At 33.3% G+C, this 22,199-nt stretch overlaps 1 protein-coding gene and 1 long non-coding RNA gene across 6 annotated transcripts; one reads left to right on the top strand and one right to left on the bottom strand.

Moving 5' to 3' along the window:
* Positions 1-1,644: 1,644 nt before the first annotated feature.
* On the bottom strand, positions 1,645-4,870 carry LOC131654711 (uncharacterized). Of its 5 annotated transcripts, none has more exons than XR_009299544.1 (6): positions 4,708-4,870; positions 4,492-4,535; positions 3,849-3,961; positions 3,141-3,763; positions 2,333-3,056; positions 1,645-2,083 (listed from the first exon to the last, which is right to left on the bottom strand). It is a non-coding gene; the product is annotated as an uncharacterized LOC131654711 (long non-coding RNA). The 5 variants fall into 5 exon arrangements; XR_009299547.1 differs by having other exon boundaries at positions 1,645-1,996; XR_009299545.1 differs by having other exon boundaries at positions 1,645-2,573; positions 2,954-3,056.
* An 824-nt stretch (positions 4,871-5,694) lies between these two features.
* LOC131659992 (UDP-galactose/UDP-glucose transporter 7) lies at positions 5,695-9,632 on the top strand. Its single transcript, XM_058929101.1, has 8 exons — positions 5,695-6,007; positions 6,100-6,217; positions 6,304-6,409; positions 7,595-7,840; positions 8,394-8,504; positions 8,606-8,764; positions 9,023-9,166; positions 9,358-9,632. Exons 2-8 carry the CDS (start codon positions 6,174-6,176, stop codon positions 9,520-9,522), a joined length of 975 nt encoding a protein of 324 aa, XP_058785084.1. The 5' UTR covers positions 5,695-6,007; positions 6,100-6,173; the 3' UTR covers positions 9,523-9,632.
* Positions 9,633-22,199: the final 12,567 nt, after the last annotated feature.

The raw sequence follows: 22,199 nt of genomic DNA, 5'->3' as shown, positions 1-22,199 counted from the left end.
AACTTGATTTTTAGACTCGTTTCGACTTGGCGGGCATGCCCGCCTCACTCTTTTTTTTGGCGGACTTAAGGCGGGACGGACGATCCGTTTTGCCACCCCTAGGTGTTATCACGTATCACACCACTTTGAATACTATTTCTTTCTTTCAGTTTTTTTATCTGATGTTAACCAACATTACCACACAACGCTTTTGTCGAGTGACATATCTCAGCTAAACAGAATCCCACGTCTTTGCTGACGATAAATAACTTATTTTTACATTTTATGATGATACACAATGGTGGTTTCCCGGGTTAATTGTAATTTGTGTGGTTTTTTTTAGAAGGAAGGAAGATGAAGGAGAAGAAAATATGAAGAATAAATTAATATACTAAATTTATGTTAATATGAAGAATTCCCTTCTCCCCTTTTCTCACTGTATTCTTCTTTGTCTGTTTTTCTCTTCCTTCATTAATTGATGAGTATGAATAAATGGTAGTATTATGAATTGTAATTTGTGATTATGATATGGATAAGTTTCCTTTTGATTATCCTTTTTATTTTTTATGGGTCATCTTCAACAAGAGAACTTGGAATTAACTGTTTAAACTTCTGTAAAGATATGGACAGGGAGAAAGATAGGAAAAATGAGTTTCTTGTTTGATGGTTGAGACAATAACTAGTAAGAGACCCGTGCTCCCGCACGGGTAATTGAATTATGATATTGTATAGATAATAAAAAATGTAGTAATTTAGAATCTTCAAATAATAATTATTAAAAAAAATAATAATAATAAAATATTTGTTAATGTGATATGTCATAACACTTAGATAGTATCAAATACAAATGTAAATTTTTTGATATAAATGCAAAATTTGAAATAATTTATTTTTTAAAATGATCATAATAATGATATAGATTTAATTATATTAAATAATCTTAACAAAGAAGAAAATATATAATTGTAAGATGGAGAAAAAATTAATATTTAAAAATAAAGATTTTGTCTCTTAAATTAAAATAACTATTGATTAAAATAAAATAAATATTGTCTTGTTAGTGACCCGTGAGATAAATATATTTTCAAATATTGTCTGTGTTGTTCAAAAATCACACAATACATGTTTACCTCATCTATACAACTAAATGTTGTTTGCAAGAAAATATATTGATTAGGAATGCAAGAGATTTTAAAAGGGTTTGAAATTTTTTTATAATTATGATAATAAAGTGTACCATCCATGCAAAATAATACGAACATTCACCTTTTTACATGATGTTTCCGAACTCCAAAATTCAAATTCAAACCATTTTTAACTTGAATGGAGATGTCTTTAAGATGAAAAGACCATCTTTAACTATGAAAGATGTAAGAGATTTTTTGTATAATTGATACATATGAATTTCAATATCCAATCTATGCTAAAGAATATTTTTGAAAATCCACTAACGTGGGCAGTGAGCACCCCCCTTTAAAAATTTCCCACGTTATTAGTATATGTTGTCTGTCATTCATTAGAGTTCTTGTGTCAAGTACCTTTCAAACTTTTATTTACATTATTATTCCCAAATGCAAGTGGCTCTTCACATAAGGTCCATCGATAACAGAACTTTAGTTTGGTTCCAAAATTATTTTTAGAACAATATAGACCATGATGCCACTGGGAGAAAAAATGGCAGTCACAATTTGAACTGCAATCAGCATGATTAATTATAAATTTTGACTTATGTCACAACAAAGTATTTATTCAACTAATAAAATTGCACTGGCAACAGCAAAAACATTATTAATTTATCAGAAGCAAATGTGTCCACCCTGTAAAGTTTAAGGAGAAAGAAGCCTCTGAGATTCTTAAGGAGGTGACAACAGCCCCCACGCTAGCTCTTAAATATTTTACTCAAGAGTTTGTAATCGAAAGTGATGCTCCGGGTAATGGGTCGGGTGCCATTCCTTTGCAGCAAGGCTGGTGTATTGCTTTTTACAGTAAGGCTTTAAGAGACCGCAATTAACCAAATCTGCATTTGAGAAAAAATTGATGGCAATAGCATTGGCAATACAACATTGGAGATTGCAGTAGCATTGGCAATACAACATTGGAGACCCTATTAATTGGGACAGAAATTTACAGTTATCAGCCATCAAAAGAGCTTAAAACAGTGAGTGCAAAAAGGATTACGACCATGGATCATCAAAATTTGGCCGCAAAGCTAAGGATTTACAATTTCTGATATTTTTCGGTACAAAACAGAAATAACACAAACATAATGACAGGGACCAATTTGAAATTCATAACAAATCAACGCACAAGTGAATCTCATAAAACTCAATTCAAATTCATACAATCAACTTACCATCTCTTCTTCTTTCTGATGCCGTAATTGATCTCTTTGGCAATGACGCAACCACAAACCATCCGACTAAAAGTCAAGTCTAATGCATCCTCACTGCTCTCGAGAATCGAAATTGGGGTCAGTGATGGTTCAACTGCACTATCAGAACATGTCGACAAACCTGAAGGACTCATCCTTGACAAATTGCTCTTTAGATGCATGAACATCAATGTTGAGGTTTCCCTTATGCTACGGCATGTTGCTTAATAAAAACAGCCAAGCATTACTCATACGCACCCGCTAAATATACACCTCTAGCTAGAAGAGAAACGCTAGAGATACAATTGAGTAATTGTAGAAGATATGAAAGATAAAAAGATGGAAGAAGATATATTCTAATCATATAATAAAAATATAGCAAAAGTAAAACAGTATACTATAATTATTAAAAGAAAGCATAACGAAAAAATATCTAGCTAAGACTTAAGGAAAAACATAAAACAAATGCAATGCTGCACTTCAAATGCACTTTTTAGCAAGCTGAATTCTGCCGCAGAGAAACTAATTCACTTTTTATCTAGCTAATGGTTATACTAATATAACATTCGGAGAAAGAATTTGTTACGATAGTAAACGACATACCTCTTCGAATTTCCCTCTCATGCTTGAAGGACTAACAACTAAATAAGCATAAGCCATTAACTCCAATGGCCAACCAGTGACCCTTAACGGAAAACACTGAGATCTGAGAAAAATAGAACAATCGAGTGAGTAGCAAGTTCAATCATGAGGTCTAATAACAGAGAAAAATTAGGTACTCACTACTCACCCTGATAATCCATACTTCCTCAACAGTTCTAACTTCTCCTTATAGGACTCATCAGATTTCTTGAGTGAGAATGGCAGCTCAACTGAGTCGCTTGGATTTGTGCCCTCCTTTGGAACAAATCCATAAGATAACAGAAGCTCCCCCATTTGATTTATTTCCATATGAAATAAACACCAAAGTCAATCGCAGTCTGTGGTAATATTGCTAACTTTAAAGACATAAAACACTTCGACGAGGCGCTGACAGATTTATATTTCATCTACCTAGGTGCTTAATTGTTTTATTCTATGTTAATCTAATATTTAACAAATTCCAACTATGAATTTATGTTTACCTGCTCACCTGGTAGATAGGGGCAATCTGTCCGTAAAGACAATTCCCTTCGAAGATCTATCATAATCCAACGAACATTGAATTACTCGAATCTGACTTGTTTTAGCAGGCTGAATTCCAGAAAAATCACCTAACGAACATTCAATTGTGGTAAATGGAAGTTCAGCATACAAAACCGCAACACAAACAACATTCAGTTGGCAGCAACACAAACAACGGCAAGAAAATGTTTACGATCGTATGATACATTAGCATAAACAACACGACATCTAAATGCTCCAAGTGCATATCTACAAAACATAAAATGTTTGAGAATGTGATTGCTTTACTGGACAAAGGAAGTTGTAATCTAAAAAGAAAAGATCCTATACTCACATGAATTTTCCATCTTCACAGTCAGAAGCCATTCTCAAAAGAAGGGGTGGTATGTTAGGCTTAACATCAGTAAGCAACAACTGACTACCAGTGTGACCATTAGCAGAGAATACCTGTAAAGGTACACAATCAATGCAGAGTAAAATTCACACAAATTAGGAAGCTTTACTGAAATAACTTAATGACACTTCTGCAAGGCTCCATGGATTCAAGTTTTGCAGCAACTTTGGCTACACATCCTTCTCCTTCTGTAACTTTATAAATAGATAAAGCCCAGAGATCTAACTCCAAACATCCATTAACAAATAAAATCAAGTATTCCCTGTATATTTAATATCTTGACAAAATCACTATTTATAAAATCAGATGTTCTACATCATATTGGAAGATATTGAGAAATTCCAACAGTGAGATTTGAGCAATTTTTCTTACCTCTAACCAAGTCTCCAGATCTGAAAAAACTAACCTAGCAGTGCACCATAAGAAATGGTTTACACCTTTCAGAAGTGTAACAACATACCTTGTCTGCATATCAACCGTGTTGAAGAGTAGGAATTGGAAAAAAAAAAGAACATGGAAGCAAATTTACACAACATAAAAACTGGGTAGCAGAATAATCCAATTCACAAATAAAATAGGTCACCTTATGAATATTTCTCCTCCTAGACATAGCATTAAATAGGTCACCTGCAAATGCACAAATAAAAGCATATTGCAAGATCAGCATTGTCAAACCTTTTGAAAGATATAAAGAGTGAAAACCTATAGACTGTTGTTTTCTTTGAAATGAAAAAGATGACATTTTTAGGAAACAAAACTCAAATAAAACGCATAATTCAAAACATTAAAAAGTGAAAACCTTTTAATCTGGAAACAAAACAGAGTGAGAGCTTCTGCAAGAGGAAAGGAATGGTGGGTTTCTGTGGAGAGAGAAATGGAAATCATGTTTCAGAGCAAGAGGACCAAATGGATAGTTGTGTGTTTGGTTGGAGGGAAAACGAAATATTTGAATCCCACCAATGAAAACGTATACACTTGGATAGTTGTGTGTTCAGTACTACAAAAGCTGCATTGCTTTATAACAAAATGAAGTAGATACTATGAAATGACCAATGAGAAGAGAACAATTGGCATGGAGTATTTTTTATTTTGTTAATTACTTGAATAACCTTTTGGCAAGGGAAATGTTTTTTTGTTGTGAGGGTAGAAAGGTCATTTTGGGCAACTCTTTAGTATTGAGTAGATAGTTGATGAACAACATTTTTTATGATATAGCAACTCAAGAGATAATAGAATGAATGCGACCCAAACAAGGAGAGAGAGAATATAGAAGAAAAATAATCCAATGTATTGTGGTGTAAGATACAATCTATAACATAATTTAATCTAATAGTTGTTAAATGAGATTCATGGTGAGGGATTTAATTAGTACCCTTAGATGTCCCCATTCATTCCACCACATCGGAGAATATTCTCCACCGCATGAGCTAACTTCATGATCTCATATCCATCATTTTTTGTTCTTTAAAAGAAAAAAATATATATATTAAATTTGAATAATTTGATCTTGATCTAACTGTCATAAATACTGTGATTGCCTCATTGAAACAAGCATACTAACCAATTCAATTTCCTTTAGTTAGTAATGGCTAGGAATTTCAATAGGATTATCATTACTGAGGTTGATGGATGATGGGTGCAAGTCATCTTTGTTTGAAAATATAGTTTACTTGCCTCTTTTAGAGGTTTGTAGGTTTTCTTCTATTATCCAATGCTTACTCTTTTAAAACCAAATAAATGACAATAATAGCATTAAAAAAACAAAACCAACACAAAATGTAATTTAATGAATATTATAGCAAGCTAGTGCATCCATACTCACCCGCAGTAAAGCACGGGACTGAACTCTCCATCTTGCTGTGATTTTAGGGAACCACCAAACCTTACGTTACGATGCCGATCCTCACACGCCAGCTGTTTACAAATCTCTCACAAATTTCTTTTGTTTTTATATATACATTTTTTTCCTCACTATTACTTTACTACCATACACTTTCTCCTCACTATCCTCTTTTTTCTTCAGTCTTCAATTTCACCCTCACCTCATTCTCTTCTTTATTTATTTATTTCTCAGTAGTTATGTAAACGAACCTTTACAGGTTATTATTATTACTTTCATTATGATTTATTCCTCGTAATTCGTATTCGATTTGATTACTCGATTCAGTTATTGATTCAATTTCCATTTCAGGGTTTCACTTTGGGTTTTATTACTAAACGGTGCTGATTCGGTTAGATCGATCTCGATTTCCGCGTTAATCGGCCATGGAGATTCGTGCCGATGCAGAAACTAGTTCATTTTCTTCAAGGTTTTGTACTTGATCATTTTTCTTGATTTGATAGGATGTGTGATTTGTGGTTAAGCTGATTGAATGATGATGTTGTTTTGAAGTAGTTTGATTGCGGCAGTTTCGTATGGATTTGCTTCAATGGCGATGGTTTTTATCAATAAAGCTGTTCTTATGCAGTATTCGTATTCAATGACTCTACTCACTTTGCAGGTTTCTTTCCATCTTTTGCATTTGCGTTGATGCTAAAATACTACTAATTTTGTATATGTATAATGGATGTACTAATTTTGTATATGTATAATGCATGTATTCTATTTTGACTTCTATTTTCTAATACAACTAATCAGTATTAATTGCGAGTATTTTTAGAAAAGAAAAAAAAAGTAAGTAGTTTAAAACTAAAATAAAATGTATCTAGAAGTTTAAATTGGGACTTATAGCTTGTTTGGTTTGGCTTTTCATAAAAGTAAATCCACGTCTGGATGTGACCCTGCCGTGATAGGTAGCTTCTGTAAACGTGGAAACCCACCGTGATTCCATAGAACGCTAAACCATACAGACTATTAGTATGTTTGTTTTCATGGTTATGGAGGTATAAAATTGATTTTGACATGTTTGGTTGTTCTCAAGTTTAATTGATTTTGCTTTTTAGAATTGATTCTACTTAATCTAGGATTTGTAGTTTTTGAGTCTAAACGTGATTTTTTAGACTGAAATTTATTGTTCATTTCACTTTTGCAAGAATTTATCCAAATATAAATAACTTTATCTTGAACTCCCTTTTAGCCATAATTAATTTTACATCTAGGATTTGTAGTTTTTGAGTCCAAACGTGATTTATTAGACTGAAATTTATTGTTCATCTCACTTTTGCAAGAATTTATCCAAATATAAATAACTTTATCTTGAACTCCCTTTTAGCCATAATTAATTTTACATCTAGGATTTGTAGTTTTTGAGTCCAAACGTGATTTATTAGACTGAAATTTATTGTTCATCTCACTTTTGCAAGAATTTATCCAAATATAAATAACTTTATCTTGAACTCCCTTTTAGCCATAATTAATTTTACAGAATCAATTCACTCAGAATTAGTTTTTTCACGTTAGAATCAACTGATGCTTATACTTAGGAGTAAACTTTTACCTTTCGAAAATGCTTATATTTAGGAGTGAGGTAGTAGTGATAAATATACTTCATCAAATATTAAAATTCAGTAAAAAGGTACACGTATTTGACATCAAATACATGTAACTTTTTGGTTTACATTAAAGGCTAGAGGGAGTCTCTTATAAATAATTTTTAGTTTGTGTTGAAAGCAGGCTTAAATTTTGTGTTAGAAATTAATATTGTTTTATAACATTCAGCTATTGCTTTTGTTTTTGTGTTTCATAGCAACTAGTTACTACTTTGCTTATACACTTTGGCCGAAAAATGGGATACACAAGAGCTAGAGGAGTGGATATGGAAACGGCCAAGCAACTGTTCCCGGTTTCATTTTTCTATAATGCCAATGTTGCATTTGCTTTGGCCAGTTTGAAAGGAGTCAATATCCCAATGTATATTGCAATAAAGAGGCTTACACCGCTTGCTGTACTTATCGCTGGATGTTTCATGGGGAAGGGGAGACCTACAACTCAGGTATCGGTTTTCTATCATTTTCTTAATTTTTAGTTTGTTAATGTCAAGTTTAATCTCTTGGTTAAACTGTGGTCAACGAAGACCAAAGATGGTTATTAGAGAGAGTATGCATGGCTTTAAAAGAGGCAGAAGAAGAATTACATTTGGTAAAGGGGTTTTGTTGATGTTATGAAGAGAGTGTTTAAGCGGGTGGTAATACAACTTTGATTTTTGTGTGGAAATATCCCAAATGGATTGAAAAATTTGGAGAAGGGAAGGAACCTTATACAACATCCGTGAACATTATCAGAATATTATGTTCATTTGATTGGGTGCCTAAGACTATTGGTAGCATTTTCTTATTTCACTCTCTTAAACTCGACAAAAAAGCTTTTGATGATTGATTTGTTGTTATTTGCTTTATCTTTATGAATTCATGGTAGAACAACCATTAAAAATTCAATTTAAACTACAAATTGTATTTATTTTGTGGGCTTTAGTTTTGATTTCACTACCAATTTTAGTAAAGTTTACATTAAACAGAAATGGCGTTCCTTTCTATCGAAATTATCAGGTTACTCTCTCAGTGATATTGACTGCTGCTGGAGTTCTAATAGCAGCGCTTGGAGATTTTTCCTTTGACCTTTTTGGGTATAGCCTGGCTTTCATTTCAGTTTTCTTCCAGGTGATATGCTGATACTTTATTGTTTATAAATCTTTAAATGAAGCGATGTATACTGTAATTATGCATGCTTTTCTAATAGTGTTGCCCACTCTCCTATGCAGACCATGTACCTTGTGCTGGTGGAAAAATCTGGTGCTGAGAATGGACTTTCATCAGTGGAAATCATGTTCTACAACAGTTTTTTATCTCTTCCATTTTTGATGTTTCTTATTATAGCCACAGGGGAATTCCCATATTCTTTATCTGTATTATTTGCAAAGGTCAGACTCTTTTCTCGGTATTAAAATTGATTCACATCTAAGTGGTATTCACCTCTAAATTAAAATCTTTGGGTAAGCGTATTTCTCAAGTGAGAATAATTCAAAGATTGTATAAACTTTGCTTTGATGTTTGACTTCTTAGCCCATAGATTGCAGCAACATATCTGATAATGTGATGGGGCTGTGTCATTTATTATTTTGGTGATATATATTGATGTGAAAGCTAATATCTAACTTAATTTTTTTTTACCTTTGCAGAGTTATTCTTTTTCATTTTTGATGATCCTTATTCTTTCGTTGGTGATGGGCATTGTTCTCAATTTCACCATGTTCTTGTGCACTATTGTTAATTCTGCTTTAACTACAACTATTGTGGGCGTTCTTAAAGGAGTTGGTTCCACGGTAAGCTAGGAGTGATCCTCTGTTTGCCATAGAATTTTCTGTCACAGCTCAAAAACTTGAATTTTATATTATTTGTTAAGCTAGGGAACAGTTGTCTCTGGCACCTATTATTTGTCCATCTTTTGTTTGTATTTTATGTGACTTATTGCTTGAAATACACGCGCTAAATCCGTTTCATATTGTTTCTTCAGACCTTTGGTTTCTTCTTACTGGGTGGTGTTCAAGTCCATGCTTTGAATGTGACTGGATTGGTTATCAACACAGCTGGCGGCGTTTGGTATTCATATGCTAAATATCAGCAGAAAAAAAGTAAGACAGTGAAGCTAGTTACAGATGTGGAGACTCATCGTAAATAGAAGTGGCGTTGATGACTTACAGTGAAAGCTAACAGTTGCATAAATGTTTCTGGTTCTTTAAATTGATTTACTAGTTGTGTGATTGTATTTGTAGTTCTCTCTTTCTCTAACTGTCTATCTCTCGTCATTTTACAGTAATCACAGAATCTCACACATACACATGTTGAAAAGGTATTTTCGCGTTAAGAGAACAATTTTCTTACAGTATGAATCTACTGCAAAGATATTAATCAAGTTTTGAGTCAATTATAAAGTGGCATGGATTGGTTCAAATCCGAAAAAAATATATCACAACGGTTAGGTTAAATAACCGTAGTGATATCACTTTCGTTTCTTAAATAAAAATGAAAGACGCAACTAAAATACTAAAGCAATCACGAATTAGCAGGCGCTGAAAATCAAACTTATGAACTGTATAAGATATCACTACGGTTGTTTTAAATAACCGTAATAATAAGTAACAATGAGTAATTAAAAAATTAAAAAAATATGTAGGCGTCTAAATTTAGAGATATCACCACCATCATTCAAATGATCGTGATAACGTTGACGTTGTTGTATATATTTTTTGCCAGTAGTGTTTGAAATTGATTAAATACTTATAATAAATTTTGATATGAGGTTCTCATTAATAAATATGGTAGAAATTAAAATTTGCTGGAGAATATAATTTGTAAGTCGATTGAGTTTTGGAAATCTCCGGCGAGAATTTGAGAAAAAATTTAGAAAAAATTAATTGAAAACTTGAAGATGAATTTAGGTTCAAGTTTTGACTCGATCGCTAGATTCATCATAACAACCTCTCTTTTTCAATTTGGTCAATCCTGACATGGCTTTGTATACTACCAGTTAAAGATGTTGTTAATAACAAAGGAAAATTGAAACTTTGAGTTGCTTTAAAATTGGTTCACTGTCGAGAAAAAAAATAAAGATAATGAATTTTGTGTCAACAATGCCTATAGATATATTTTGTCTTCTCTTATTGTTATCAATACAGATATATATTTTTTAAAAGAATAATAATATAACTCAATTATAAAAATAAAAAAACACATGTTTTTCTAACATTATAGGAATTAAATGCATGGTCGTGCATCAAACACTTATTGTTGGAAATTGATTGCAACAAATGACGTGTGAAATATAAGGCATTGGGCCAAACTTAGTAAACCATTTATGATAATTCATACTAGTTATAAAAACTATAATAATTTAATGATTAAGTTTTATATCTAGTTCCAACAAATATTGACTCTTTATTTTATTATTATTATATTATTAGTACAATATGCAAAGGGTTGGTTGGGAGGGACATCTCCCGTGATGCAACAAGGAGTAGAAAACAGTAAGCACAATGCAACAATTAATGAACACATGAGATTGATTCAAAAAAAGAAAACATGACATTACATGTGATTAAGTTTCAGCACTTCAGCCATACTCTCTCTTTTCATGTACTGTCTGTGGGTCTCTTGAAAACCAACTGGCTATATATCTGCTGTCTTTATTTGTTTTCTCATTTTACATTCTGATAATTAATAAATATATTTGTCTTTCATTATCCAAATTATTTAGAGCAGTCATACAAAAAGGTAGTAAAATGTGAAATAAAAGAGTTTTTGAAGAATTTTAAGTCTAACGGGTTAATACAGGATGACAACCGGTTATATGTATCAACAAGAGTTAAATATTTTTGGAGTTGTTGTAACCAGTTATGCAGTAATCGATTAAATCTGATAGTAGATTTTCTGTTTTTGTCAGTTGTAACCGGTTATAAGTTTGTGTTAATCGTTTACAGCCCCGAAATTTTGACTTTTCTAACTTTTGACTTGATGCTTTTGTATTCTAATTGTTGTATAAATACCATGATGATATGATTGTGAAGAAGAATGAATATAATCATAATTCTCACCCTTAATACACTCTCTCTCTCTCTCTCTCTCTCTCTCTCTCTCTCTCTCTCTCTCTCTCTCTCTCTCTCTCTCTCTCTCTCTCTCTCTCTCTCCCCTATCTCATTACCTATGTCTCCACATACTCAAATCCTCCACTATTTATCAATTGTGTGATTGTATGTTCCAATATTTGACATCAAGAGTGTGGTTCTGATCCACAAATACATAGTGTGCAACAATGAATTATGTCTCCAATGATAGAGTCCCTACAAGCCTACCAACTCTTGATACGAAGAATTATGACAAAAGGTGCAAGCAAATGAAGTTGTTGTTTGGCTACCAAGATGTTCTTGAAGTGATCAAGAATGGAGTGAATCCCCTTGTCGAAGGTGCAACGGATGCACAACGTGCAATGTATAAGGAAGAGTAGAAGAAAGATTACAAAGCAGTGTTTTTGATCCATCCATGTGTGGATGGTGACAACTTTGAGAAAGTTCGCGATTGCGAATCGCCAAAGCTAGCATGATAAATCTTAGAAAAGACATATGCAGGGGCTGATAAGGCAAATATGGTGAGGTTACAAACTCGCAAACTTCAATTTGAATAAATTCAAATGGAGGAAAAGGAGACGATCAACGATTACGTGACGAGAGTTACACGATTGGTGAACCAAACTAAGTCACTTGGAGAAACTGTTTCTGAGTAGAATATTTTGTCGAAAATTTTGCGTTCTTTGACGGTAAAATTTGACAACATTGTAGTGGCTATTTCAGAGTCTAAGAATCTTGCGACGTTAAGCAAAGATGAGCTTCAAAGCTCTCTTCGAGCTCATGAGCAAATGATGGAGGAGAGAAATAACGACAGGGAAAAGGCGGAGATCGCTTTGCAAGCATGGTTTAATGAGAAGAACAATAAGTCAAAAGGAAAATGACCCATGGAGAGTAAAGGAAATTTTTTAAATTTTTGTGGAAAAGAGTCTCAAAATTCGAATAATTCCACTTATCAAAAGTGTGAGAGTAGATGTAGCAAAAATGGTGGTCAAGGCAACTTTAGAGGCCAAAGAGTAAAGTATGACAAGAGCAAGGCACAATGCTACAATTGTTAAAAGTTTGGTCATTTTGCAAAAGATTGCAACACGCAAGACAAGATATTAATGAAGAGAATACACTTTTGGTTATGATCACGAAAGGTGAATGCAGGAGTAGCAGGCTGTGGGACAACAACAACAACAGTTCCGGGAATGCTGCAGTAACATATGCAGAAGAAAATGTTATGGTGACTGTGAGAAAAGGATTCTGATGTAGCAAGGAATGGTATTTGAATTCTAGTTGTTCTATGCATATGACAAGGAGAAAAGATTGGTTTGTCAAAATGAATCAAGCCACGAAGAATAAAGTGAAATTTATGGATGACACCATTTTAGCGGCTGATGGGATCGGTGATGTTTTGATCATGAAAAAGGATGGTGAAAATTCCTTAATCAAAGATGTTTTGTAAATTCTAGGAATCAAATGTAATCTTCTAAGTATTGGCCAATTGCTTGAGAAGGGTTACAAGATTTGCATCGAAGACAAGACTTTGTGTGTTATGGATGCAAACGGGGTTTTGATCTTTAAAGATCCTATGGCTGCTAATAGAACTTTCAAGATTGAGTTGAAGGTTATGGAGCATAGGTATTTTACCACAACGGCAAGTCGAGAAGATTGGATGTGGCATTACCGTCTTGGGCATCTCAATTTTTTGAGATCTCAATGCATTGCAAAAGAACGGAACGGTAACCAACTTATTCCATTTCACTTGCTCGTTTGACTCAAACCATGAAATATTCTTGATTCGAATCTAACCAACTTTTTCACTCATTTTTGTGGTTAATCTCAAGCACATATAAAATCATTTTGTCAACATGTTTCATGTAAGAATTTCATAATCATTTTTGTGATTTTCTATGAAATTAACTACCTCTCACTTTTGAAAAGTTCAAAACCATTGCAATTGAATTTCTTTCTTCTTAAACCTTTGTTTTGATTTCAAATCTTAGTAATGATATATTTGTAATTGATTAAGGAAGACATTGTCTTGAAACTAATCGTTCTTGAAGATTGGGTAAACATTTTCCAGGTTATTGCAAGATTGAGGAGTTGTCACTGTTGTTGACAAACTCCGGTGAAAAAAGGGGTTCTTTTCACTAGATTACCTTGGTAGTAACTGTCTGGAAGGCTACCTACAAGAAGGAGTTCTTCTCAGATCTTTGGATAATTCACTGCTCAAAGAATCGGTAGGATCAAGGAGTGATTGCTACACACGAAGGCTTGGAGTATATTGGTGATATTGGAAGATTCTTAAAGCGTTAATCAAGTGAAGATTACATAGAAGAGTTTGTCATTACAATGTATACAAGTCAAGATCCAAATAGATGATTTATTTTCTTCAGAATTATTGTGGACTAGTGATTGTATGAACTCTTGCAATATTTGTCAAAATAAAAGAAAAAATGCAGGTTCCGATGGGAAACCACTGAAGAGTGCATGTAGACTCATGCAAGGACCACATAGTCGAAGCCCTATAAATATCAATGTCTTCTCTCTCTCTCTCTCTCTCTCTCTCTCTCTCTCTCTCTTTTACTTTTGCATTTAATTTTCATAGTATATTGCATGCTTAGTTTCTCACTTCTTTGAGTAGTTTATCGTTTATTCAATTGGTAGAGATTTATTGCTTAAGGTTAGGTTTTGTTGGAATTGATATCTAATCGAGCTTTAGTGGTGATTAAAATTTGATAAACTTGTTGAATTTAGAATTTGAAAAATTGAATCGTTGTATAAACACACCTCGTGAAGTATACAATTGAATCAATTGAATACCTTACTTATCATCATTAGAACATCTTAGATATTTGTGAAGTGATTGAGTACTTACGTGATACAGTTTCTATACAATTATAATTTCCATATTTTTGCTCTAAAATCTTCTGCACGCAAACTCTGAAAGCCTCTGATAATTCATTCGTCAAAAATCGGATGATTTTGTTTGTAAGTTTATTCACTCCCTCTCTAGACTGTTTTCTTACTCTATATTCTCACCAACACATGCAAATTAACTCTTCTCCATGAATTGTAGATCTTCTTGTAGAGTGAATCTTGGATAAATAATAAATCATAACAAAAAATGCAATGACATTTGTCTGTTATAAGAGACCAGATATTGCAACACACATGTTGGAACATCGTATTCCACATGTTACACTAGAACATCCAAAATAACTTTCTTCATATAAGTCTTCTTTGTAAACTTAATCTTTGACTAAATCACATCCAAACTGATTTTGGATAGACTCCACAAACCTTTTCTCATAAATAACTTTATGTATCTTCTCAAGAAGTCAACATCACAACACAACTCTTCTCAAGGAAATCTTTGAAGATACTTAGAACATAAAACTTATGTCAAGATGATACATAATCACTTGTCGAGCTCTTCTGCTTAACTAGTTCTGTCAAGCACTTTTGCTACATCTTGGAAACTCTTGCTTAACTGGTTCTCTCTAGCACTTTAGCTAAACACCTCTTTAGTAATATAACACAATCATACTCAGATGCTGGAACACATGCTAGGGCCTCTTGTTCCACTTGCTTCCTAACATGCATCTTGTATAAATGTTGTTTTACCTAATGCAGCCAACCAAAAAGAACTACAGGGATCTTGAAACTTCAAATATTGTGAAAGATAGGAAGTGTGAAAGCTCGCTTTACCCGTGTCCGAGTGATTAGAATATTGTAAAGATATTAGAGCAATTCTTAAATTACCAAGTCAATGCGCAAACTCAACCAAAAGTGTTTAAACTTCTCTAAACACCTTAAAGCCTATAGAGGAACCATCAAGGTACTTTTGTGATTGATCAAGGATGTCCATAATCATTTATGAAGCTTGTATACACTGACTAATCGATTAATGTCCTTAACCAATCAATTAGATCAAGGGGTAAAGCCTCTTACTCAATTAAGAACACTTCTAATCGGTTAAGACACTAGTCATTCTAGGTTTTCCTTTTTGGGAATAGGGTTGTCGTATTTTGAAGCTAATAATTGATTAAACCTTTGGCTTAATCGATTGTTATTTAAAGATCGATGAATCTTTTTTTCTTTTTGATCCAAATTTTTAACCTATAAGTAGAGGGTCTCTCATCAATTTCAAAACACACCAGAAAACATATTTCTATATACTTTCTCTCTTTCTACTATCTCATTTCTCATTTCTTTCTTTTTTTACTAAATTGTCTTAAAACTTTGATAGTGAAAAATATCAGTTTGAGTTTTTTGTTTGTTATGGTGTAGGAGTATTCTTGTAATTTACTCAATTGAACATTTATGTCTTGTGTAATATCTCTTGTGAGAAGTTGTTGTTTGGTTTGTGAGCTAAACCAATAAAAGCTCTCATTTGATTCGTGAGATTGTCCATTAAAATTCATGTTAGTTCATGAGATTAGTCTGGTGTAAAAGCTCTCATTTAGTTTGTGAGATTATTCGTCAATATTTTTGTTTGGTTTGTGATCTTAGTCTGGTGTAAAATCTCTCACTTGGTTTGTGATATTTTCCGTCAAAATATTTTTTTAGTTTGTGAGCTCAACCTGGTGTAAAAACTCTTGCTTGGTTTAAAATTATACTGGCGTAAAATCTCGTATTTGGTATGGAGAATAGTTAGTGTAAAACTTGTGTTTGATTGTAATAAGGTTTGTGGGCATAACCTGCGAAAAAAACTCACTTCTAAAGTGAAAACTATCAATAAAAAATTCTTGAGGAGATAAGTAGGCCAAGTGATTAGGTCGAACCTCTATAAATTCTGGTGCAATTTGAAGTTGCTCTGCCCTCTAATGCTTTGGTTTTGTTGATTGTCTCATTTATTATTGTTTATCATTTATCGATTTCGTAATTGAATCTCCACTAAGTTAGGTATTTGTATTTTAGAATTGAGTGCAATACTTTTAAATAGTATTTTACATTAAATCGTGTTTTTGCATGCATAAATCAAGCCCTTAGATAAAAGTCAATGCAATATGGTTTAAGTTAAATTAGTTTATTATTTGAGTAAAAAAATGCATGAATGAATGGTGAATCTGTTTGCTTGTCAGTGCACATCTGCATTTTAGTTTACCTATTCTTTTTTGGTACTGTGGTTTGTCTTCTCCTTTTAATATGTTGGAATGATGAAGGCCTATCTAAGAATAACATTGACCTTCTATCTTGTAACCCTTTCAAATGCAGCACGGTTTGGGATTTGCATGTTGTAGGCTATCAAACTTTTGCCAAAGTAGATATGCATTGCACATTATTTTTAGATTCATAGTGTGATCTAATTTTTACTCTTCTCTACTATAGTACTTTACTATTCCAACTACAAATACCATTCAGTTAACTATTGTATTTGGAAAATGATATCAAACAGCTTGAAAAGGCATACAAGGCTGCTAATCCTAGTTGAACAAGGAAATTAATCATGATGATAAACAGTGATAAAAACTTAATTCTATTATATGATATAATTCCAGACATTCTCGGATACGAATAGTATAATGAATGATAATGTATTTTTCAGATGAAATAACACTAAAGATTGGAAGTTATTTGCTCATCTGAGAGAATAGACCAAAATATGCTCCAAATATGAAATATCGACATAAATATGAAGTTTGGTTTAAAATGTGATGAGGAATTGACAACGACGCTCTTATATCTATTTCGAGTCACTGAGCTTGCAAGCATGTATACGATAAACCATTAGGTTAGACAAAGCAAATTTATGTTTTAATTTTTTAAAGACGAGCTAATGTCTTTGCCGTTTGTAATTAGGGACCGATTTAGAACTTACTTTAAACAATGGGTGTCATTTCTTTCCCCTGCGCGGACAGGAGGTGTCCTTCCTTTTCAAACTTTTAAAATTATGCATGGTGGTTGTCGGAAGGAACTATATCCTACCGAAGAGTTCAAATTTTCAGTAAGAGGACATCGTACACTATGGTCAAAGGGAACCAAGATGTCATGCCAAATAACAAATCAGAAATCATAGAGGACAAACTGATTAGTCTCATTTGAGCAAAAACCATATAGCAAACTTGATGATATATTTATGTGTTATGAACCGTATGCGCTTTTAATAAAATTATGTGTCATTCACCAGGTACAAAACTCGGAAAAAGACTGACTCTCCAACAGAACAACGAAGACCTCCACTGAGGACATTTATCCCAAGGCCTCCACGAGGGGCATTCGGCTAAGTTAACATACCTCTGGCCGAGCTAAGCTAATATACCTCTGACCTAATTAAAAAGACCAAGTTAATATACCTCTAGCACATCGACTAACATACCTATGGTCAGGTTAAGTTAATATACCTTTAACCGAATTAAAAAGACCAAGTTAATATACCTCTAACACATCGGCTAAGTTAACATACCTCTAGCCAGGTTAAGTTAATATACCTCTGACCAAATTAAAAAGAGCAAGTTAACATACCTATGACACATCGACTAATTCAACATACCTCTGGCCGGGTTAAGTTAATATACCTCTAACCGAATTAAAAAGACGAAGTTAATATACCTCTGACACATCGACTAAGTTAACATACATCTGGTCAGATTAAGGTAATATACCTCTGACCCAATTAAATAGCCATGTTAATATACCTCTGAATTCTCTGCTACATTAACATGCATCTGGCTGGGTTATGTTATCAACAGGTAAGGGTTGTTGTAGTGCATGGAAGCCCGACCAAAGTACTTCCAATTCGGGGCCGATTGGACCTGGTATATGTCATAGCCAGACAAAAAATTGACTGGAGCCAGATATTCAACCCCACCGAGCAACTAAATTACTGATTAAAGAAATAAAACACATCAAGACTACGACATTATTATAGGACACAAATAGTATGGTTAAAAAGCCTCATTAGGGCTTAGAAATTGTATGCAAAACAAAAGAAATCGTCCAAAACATTACAAATGCATCCTTAAAGGATGACTAACGACAAAGTGATTACGAATCAATGCTCCAAGGAGAACGACCTCTGACTCTAATCACACTAAAGATTCCCGGGCATCGGATCCCGACCCACTAGGGTCATGTAAAGAATGAAGCAAGATCTACTCGGAATTTGTCAACCTATGTCTGTCTGAGTCTTTCAGGATTTTGGTACTACTGATATTCGAAATTCACATGGGCTATTACGATTCTAAATAATAAGGCCAAACATTGGCGAAGTTAAAACATAACTTGAACAGGTCGAGATCCCACTAGGGCTCTCCGACTTTCTTACGTCTAGAACCAACTGGGTTCTACGACCCCAACAGGACGAGATCCCACTGGGGCTCTCCGACTTCTTCATGTCTAGAACAATCGGGTTCTATGATGCCAACAGGTCGAGATTCCATTGGGGCTCTTCGACATCCTTATGTCTAGAACCTACCAGGTTCTATGACGCCAACAGGTCGAAATCCCACTAGGGCTTTCCAACTTCTCTATGTCTAAAACATACCAGGTTTTATGACTTCAACGGATTGAGATCCCACTCGGGCTCTCTGATTTCTCTACATCATGAACCCATCAAGTTTCTCTGGCTTCTCCATTAAAGTCGTAGGTTTTTTTTTTTTGACTTCATTAAATTCGTAAATCTTCCTAATATACGCCAAGGTGAATCCCTCAAGAATTGATCCATAAGAAAGACCATGAATTTATAGGGAATTTACTCGATTAAAATATGATTATGACAAGTTTTTTTGATTTGGGATAAACTCAAAACACTTCTCCCTTATATGCCTCGTGCTTTGGAGGCTTATGCACATCGCTGGTTTTTTTATGAGGTCGGATGCTGAGTTATATGCACATCCCGGACTTAATTCGCAGGGTCCTTGAAAAGTCATCCGAAAAGGCATATGTTACAATATCCCAAGGTTGGCCAAAAGTCGCTTATCCATTACGACCAACATTAATGAATGATATTTTTACGTTCGTTATGGCCATGAATGACTATTAAGCCTATTAATGGTGAATATTCAGTATCCAATGAAGTGAAAAGGTTTGCAATATAAATTAAGCCTTCAGCAATGTAAGAGAGAGGGAGGATGAATAACAGAAAAAGAAGAGGAAACGTGGAAAAGCTTGAGCAGCCCAACAATGGCTGTCACTCCTTGCCTCCCCTAAAAATACCTAAAATACCAAAACTCCTTAACTTTTGTGATCCTTACTGATCAGCTTCAGGGGGATTAATTAACCAAATGATATTTTATCAGGAACACACTGTGTGTGTGTGTTTGTGTGTGTGTGTGTGTTGGTTTAACCAATAAAACTCAGTCAAATCCACCCAAAAAATTTTAAAAAAAAAGTGGGTTGGGTCAGGAAATTAGGTGAATATGTGTTTAAAAACTAAAAAAACTCATTTAAAAAAATCAGGTTTTGGATAAAACCGGACCTAAACCCAAAAAATTCATTGACCCACTAATCAAACATTTATTATTACAATTTTAATGATTTTTATGAATATTAACTTAGTTGTTGCAATTTTAGTCTCTTGAAGATTTACTATTTTAGTGAATCATGACGTTAATTAATTTTGAATATTTCACTCTTTGGTTATTTTGATGCTAATACGATTTTATGTCATGCAACTTTAGTTTGTTAGTATTTTATGATAGTTTTTGTTAGTTGATGTTATTATTAATTATTTTATGATGCTAAAAAATAGTAAATATCGAATATCTATTTTTTTTAAGAAGATAAAGAATATTCAATAATTTTTATGAAAAAATAAGATGACTCATCATTTAGTCATTTAATATTAATAAAACAGAAAAATTATTTGTGCAACCCATTACGCAATCCAACTCAACCCAAAAATTAGTGGATTTGCCCAAACTACTTCATTGGCTAGCAGGTAGTTATTTTATTTCACTGCCATCATTGTTAGCCATAATCATAGAATGTTTATTCTTCTTAAAGGTGAGAAATTTTGGTCTTCATATCTCAGATGTCCTATGAGATGTTGAGACATTGATCTCTGAACAACGTACAATGGCCAAATGTCCATAATTTAAATACTATGCTGGAAAGTAATTAAACACACCGAATTGTTAACCCAGTTCGGTGTACAACAACACCTACTATAGGGGGCTACCAAGCCAGGAAGGAAATCCACTATTAGCAGTATCAATTCAAAGCTAAACAACCTCCGATTTACAACTTCTCACTTAATCCCTACCCAGTGCAACTTCTACCTAAAAACTTCCTAGATAAGAGAACTCCTCTCACTTCCAATCATCACAGTGATGTCTCATAATAACAATCTCAATTACTGATATTGACGGCCCTTTACCTTAATCTTCAATTACAAGAAACACTTAGATTAAGAATCTCTTAATCAAGAATACGTGATCTTGCTTAAAAGCTTAAATCAAGAACAATAGCTTGAAACACAAGCAACACACTTAGAACAATGTATCAACGAAACCTAAGTGACATACATACATTCAATACTTAACAGTTTATGAATGCATGACAGAACTTACAACTCAAAACATCAGTCCTACTCTTCTATCAAGAATGATATTAGAGAGGCTCAAATACAAACCCTAACCTATTCCCGTAAGTTTTGCTTTACAATCAGGTTTGTAGTCTTCTATTTAAAGCACACTTCTGGATTGGATTTGGGCTTTAAAACGCAGCAAGGAGACTGCTAGAAATCTGCACAATCTTCTCCATAAAAATAGGCCTTCAATCATTAGTTTCCTAAATATTCTTCATATTTAAAAACCATGAAAATCTTCAACACAGATAAAATATTTTATCATTAAATATAGCGCCTGATTGGATTGCATAATATTCTCCAAACATTTTGCATCTGTAACAACTTAAACAGAATCCAAAAGGCCCAACTTTGCGCTCAGTCACGATGTCGAATGGATCTTGCATAGGACATATTTCTTTGACATGTTATACCAGTTGTAGTTGATAGAACATCTTGTTTAACATAATGTCCAACCTCTATATTCTGCAGGTAAAAACATTATATCTAACATGTTGCTATCTAGTTTATTTTACTAAAATTAATGCCAATCATACAATCTTAGAGAATCAACTAGGTAGGATGCTCGTGTTTTTGGTATCCGAAATCATTGGTATTTCAACTATGACGGCAAAAAGTCCAAACTCTAATTGAATTTTTTTGAATTGAAATTATTAAAAGTATCTCTGTTCTTAAAATTAAGTCCTTGTGCAACACTAACTAAGGTTGAATTATCATCAATATGCATCAAATTCTTTTTGCTTCTTCTTGAATGACAATGGAATAATTTCGATTAATCGAAGGCAAAAAATCCTTAAGTAACACCTGAGTTTTCACAACATAAAAGAAGCATGTTTGCTTGGATGACTTGATCTATAATTTTAAGTAAGTTTTAAAGCAACACATATATATTCTTGAATGCATGTGCAAATTGGTAACGACATATTTGAGTCGAGTTTTTCCCATAAACCTTTTAATTAAAAAAAATATATATTCAATATATATCTTGAATTCTGTTTCAAATTGTTTATGGAAGAATGAAGATTGACAATGCAAATTTGACCAACTTTTGAGAATTTTTCATGTAGATCATTTTACACATCAAAAGCATTCTCATGAAAAACAATGATAGATGTACTTTATTCAAAAACAACATAGTTAATAAACCAACAGTGCATTAGGTGATTGTACCTTTACCATTGGCTTCCATTTGAATCATCTACAACATGAATTTCAATT

This window comes from Vicia villosa, linkage group LG3 (assembly GCF_029867415.1).
Source record: "Vicia villosa cultivar HV-30 ecotype Madison, WI linkage group LG3, Vvil1.0, whole genome shotgun sequence".
Taxonomy (NCBI): domain Eukaryota; kingdom Viridiplantae; phylum Streptophyta; class Magnoliopsida; order Fabales; family Fabaceae; genus Vicia; species Vicia villosa.
Note: the sequence above shows the minus strand (reverse complement) of the source record. Positions and strands in the feature narration are given on the sequence as shown.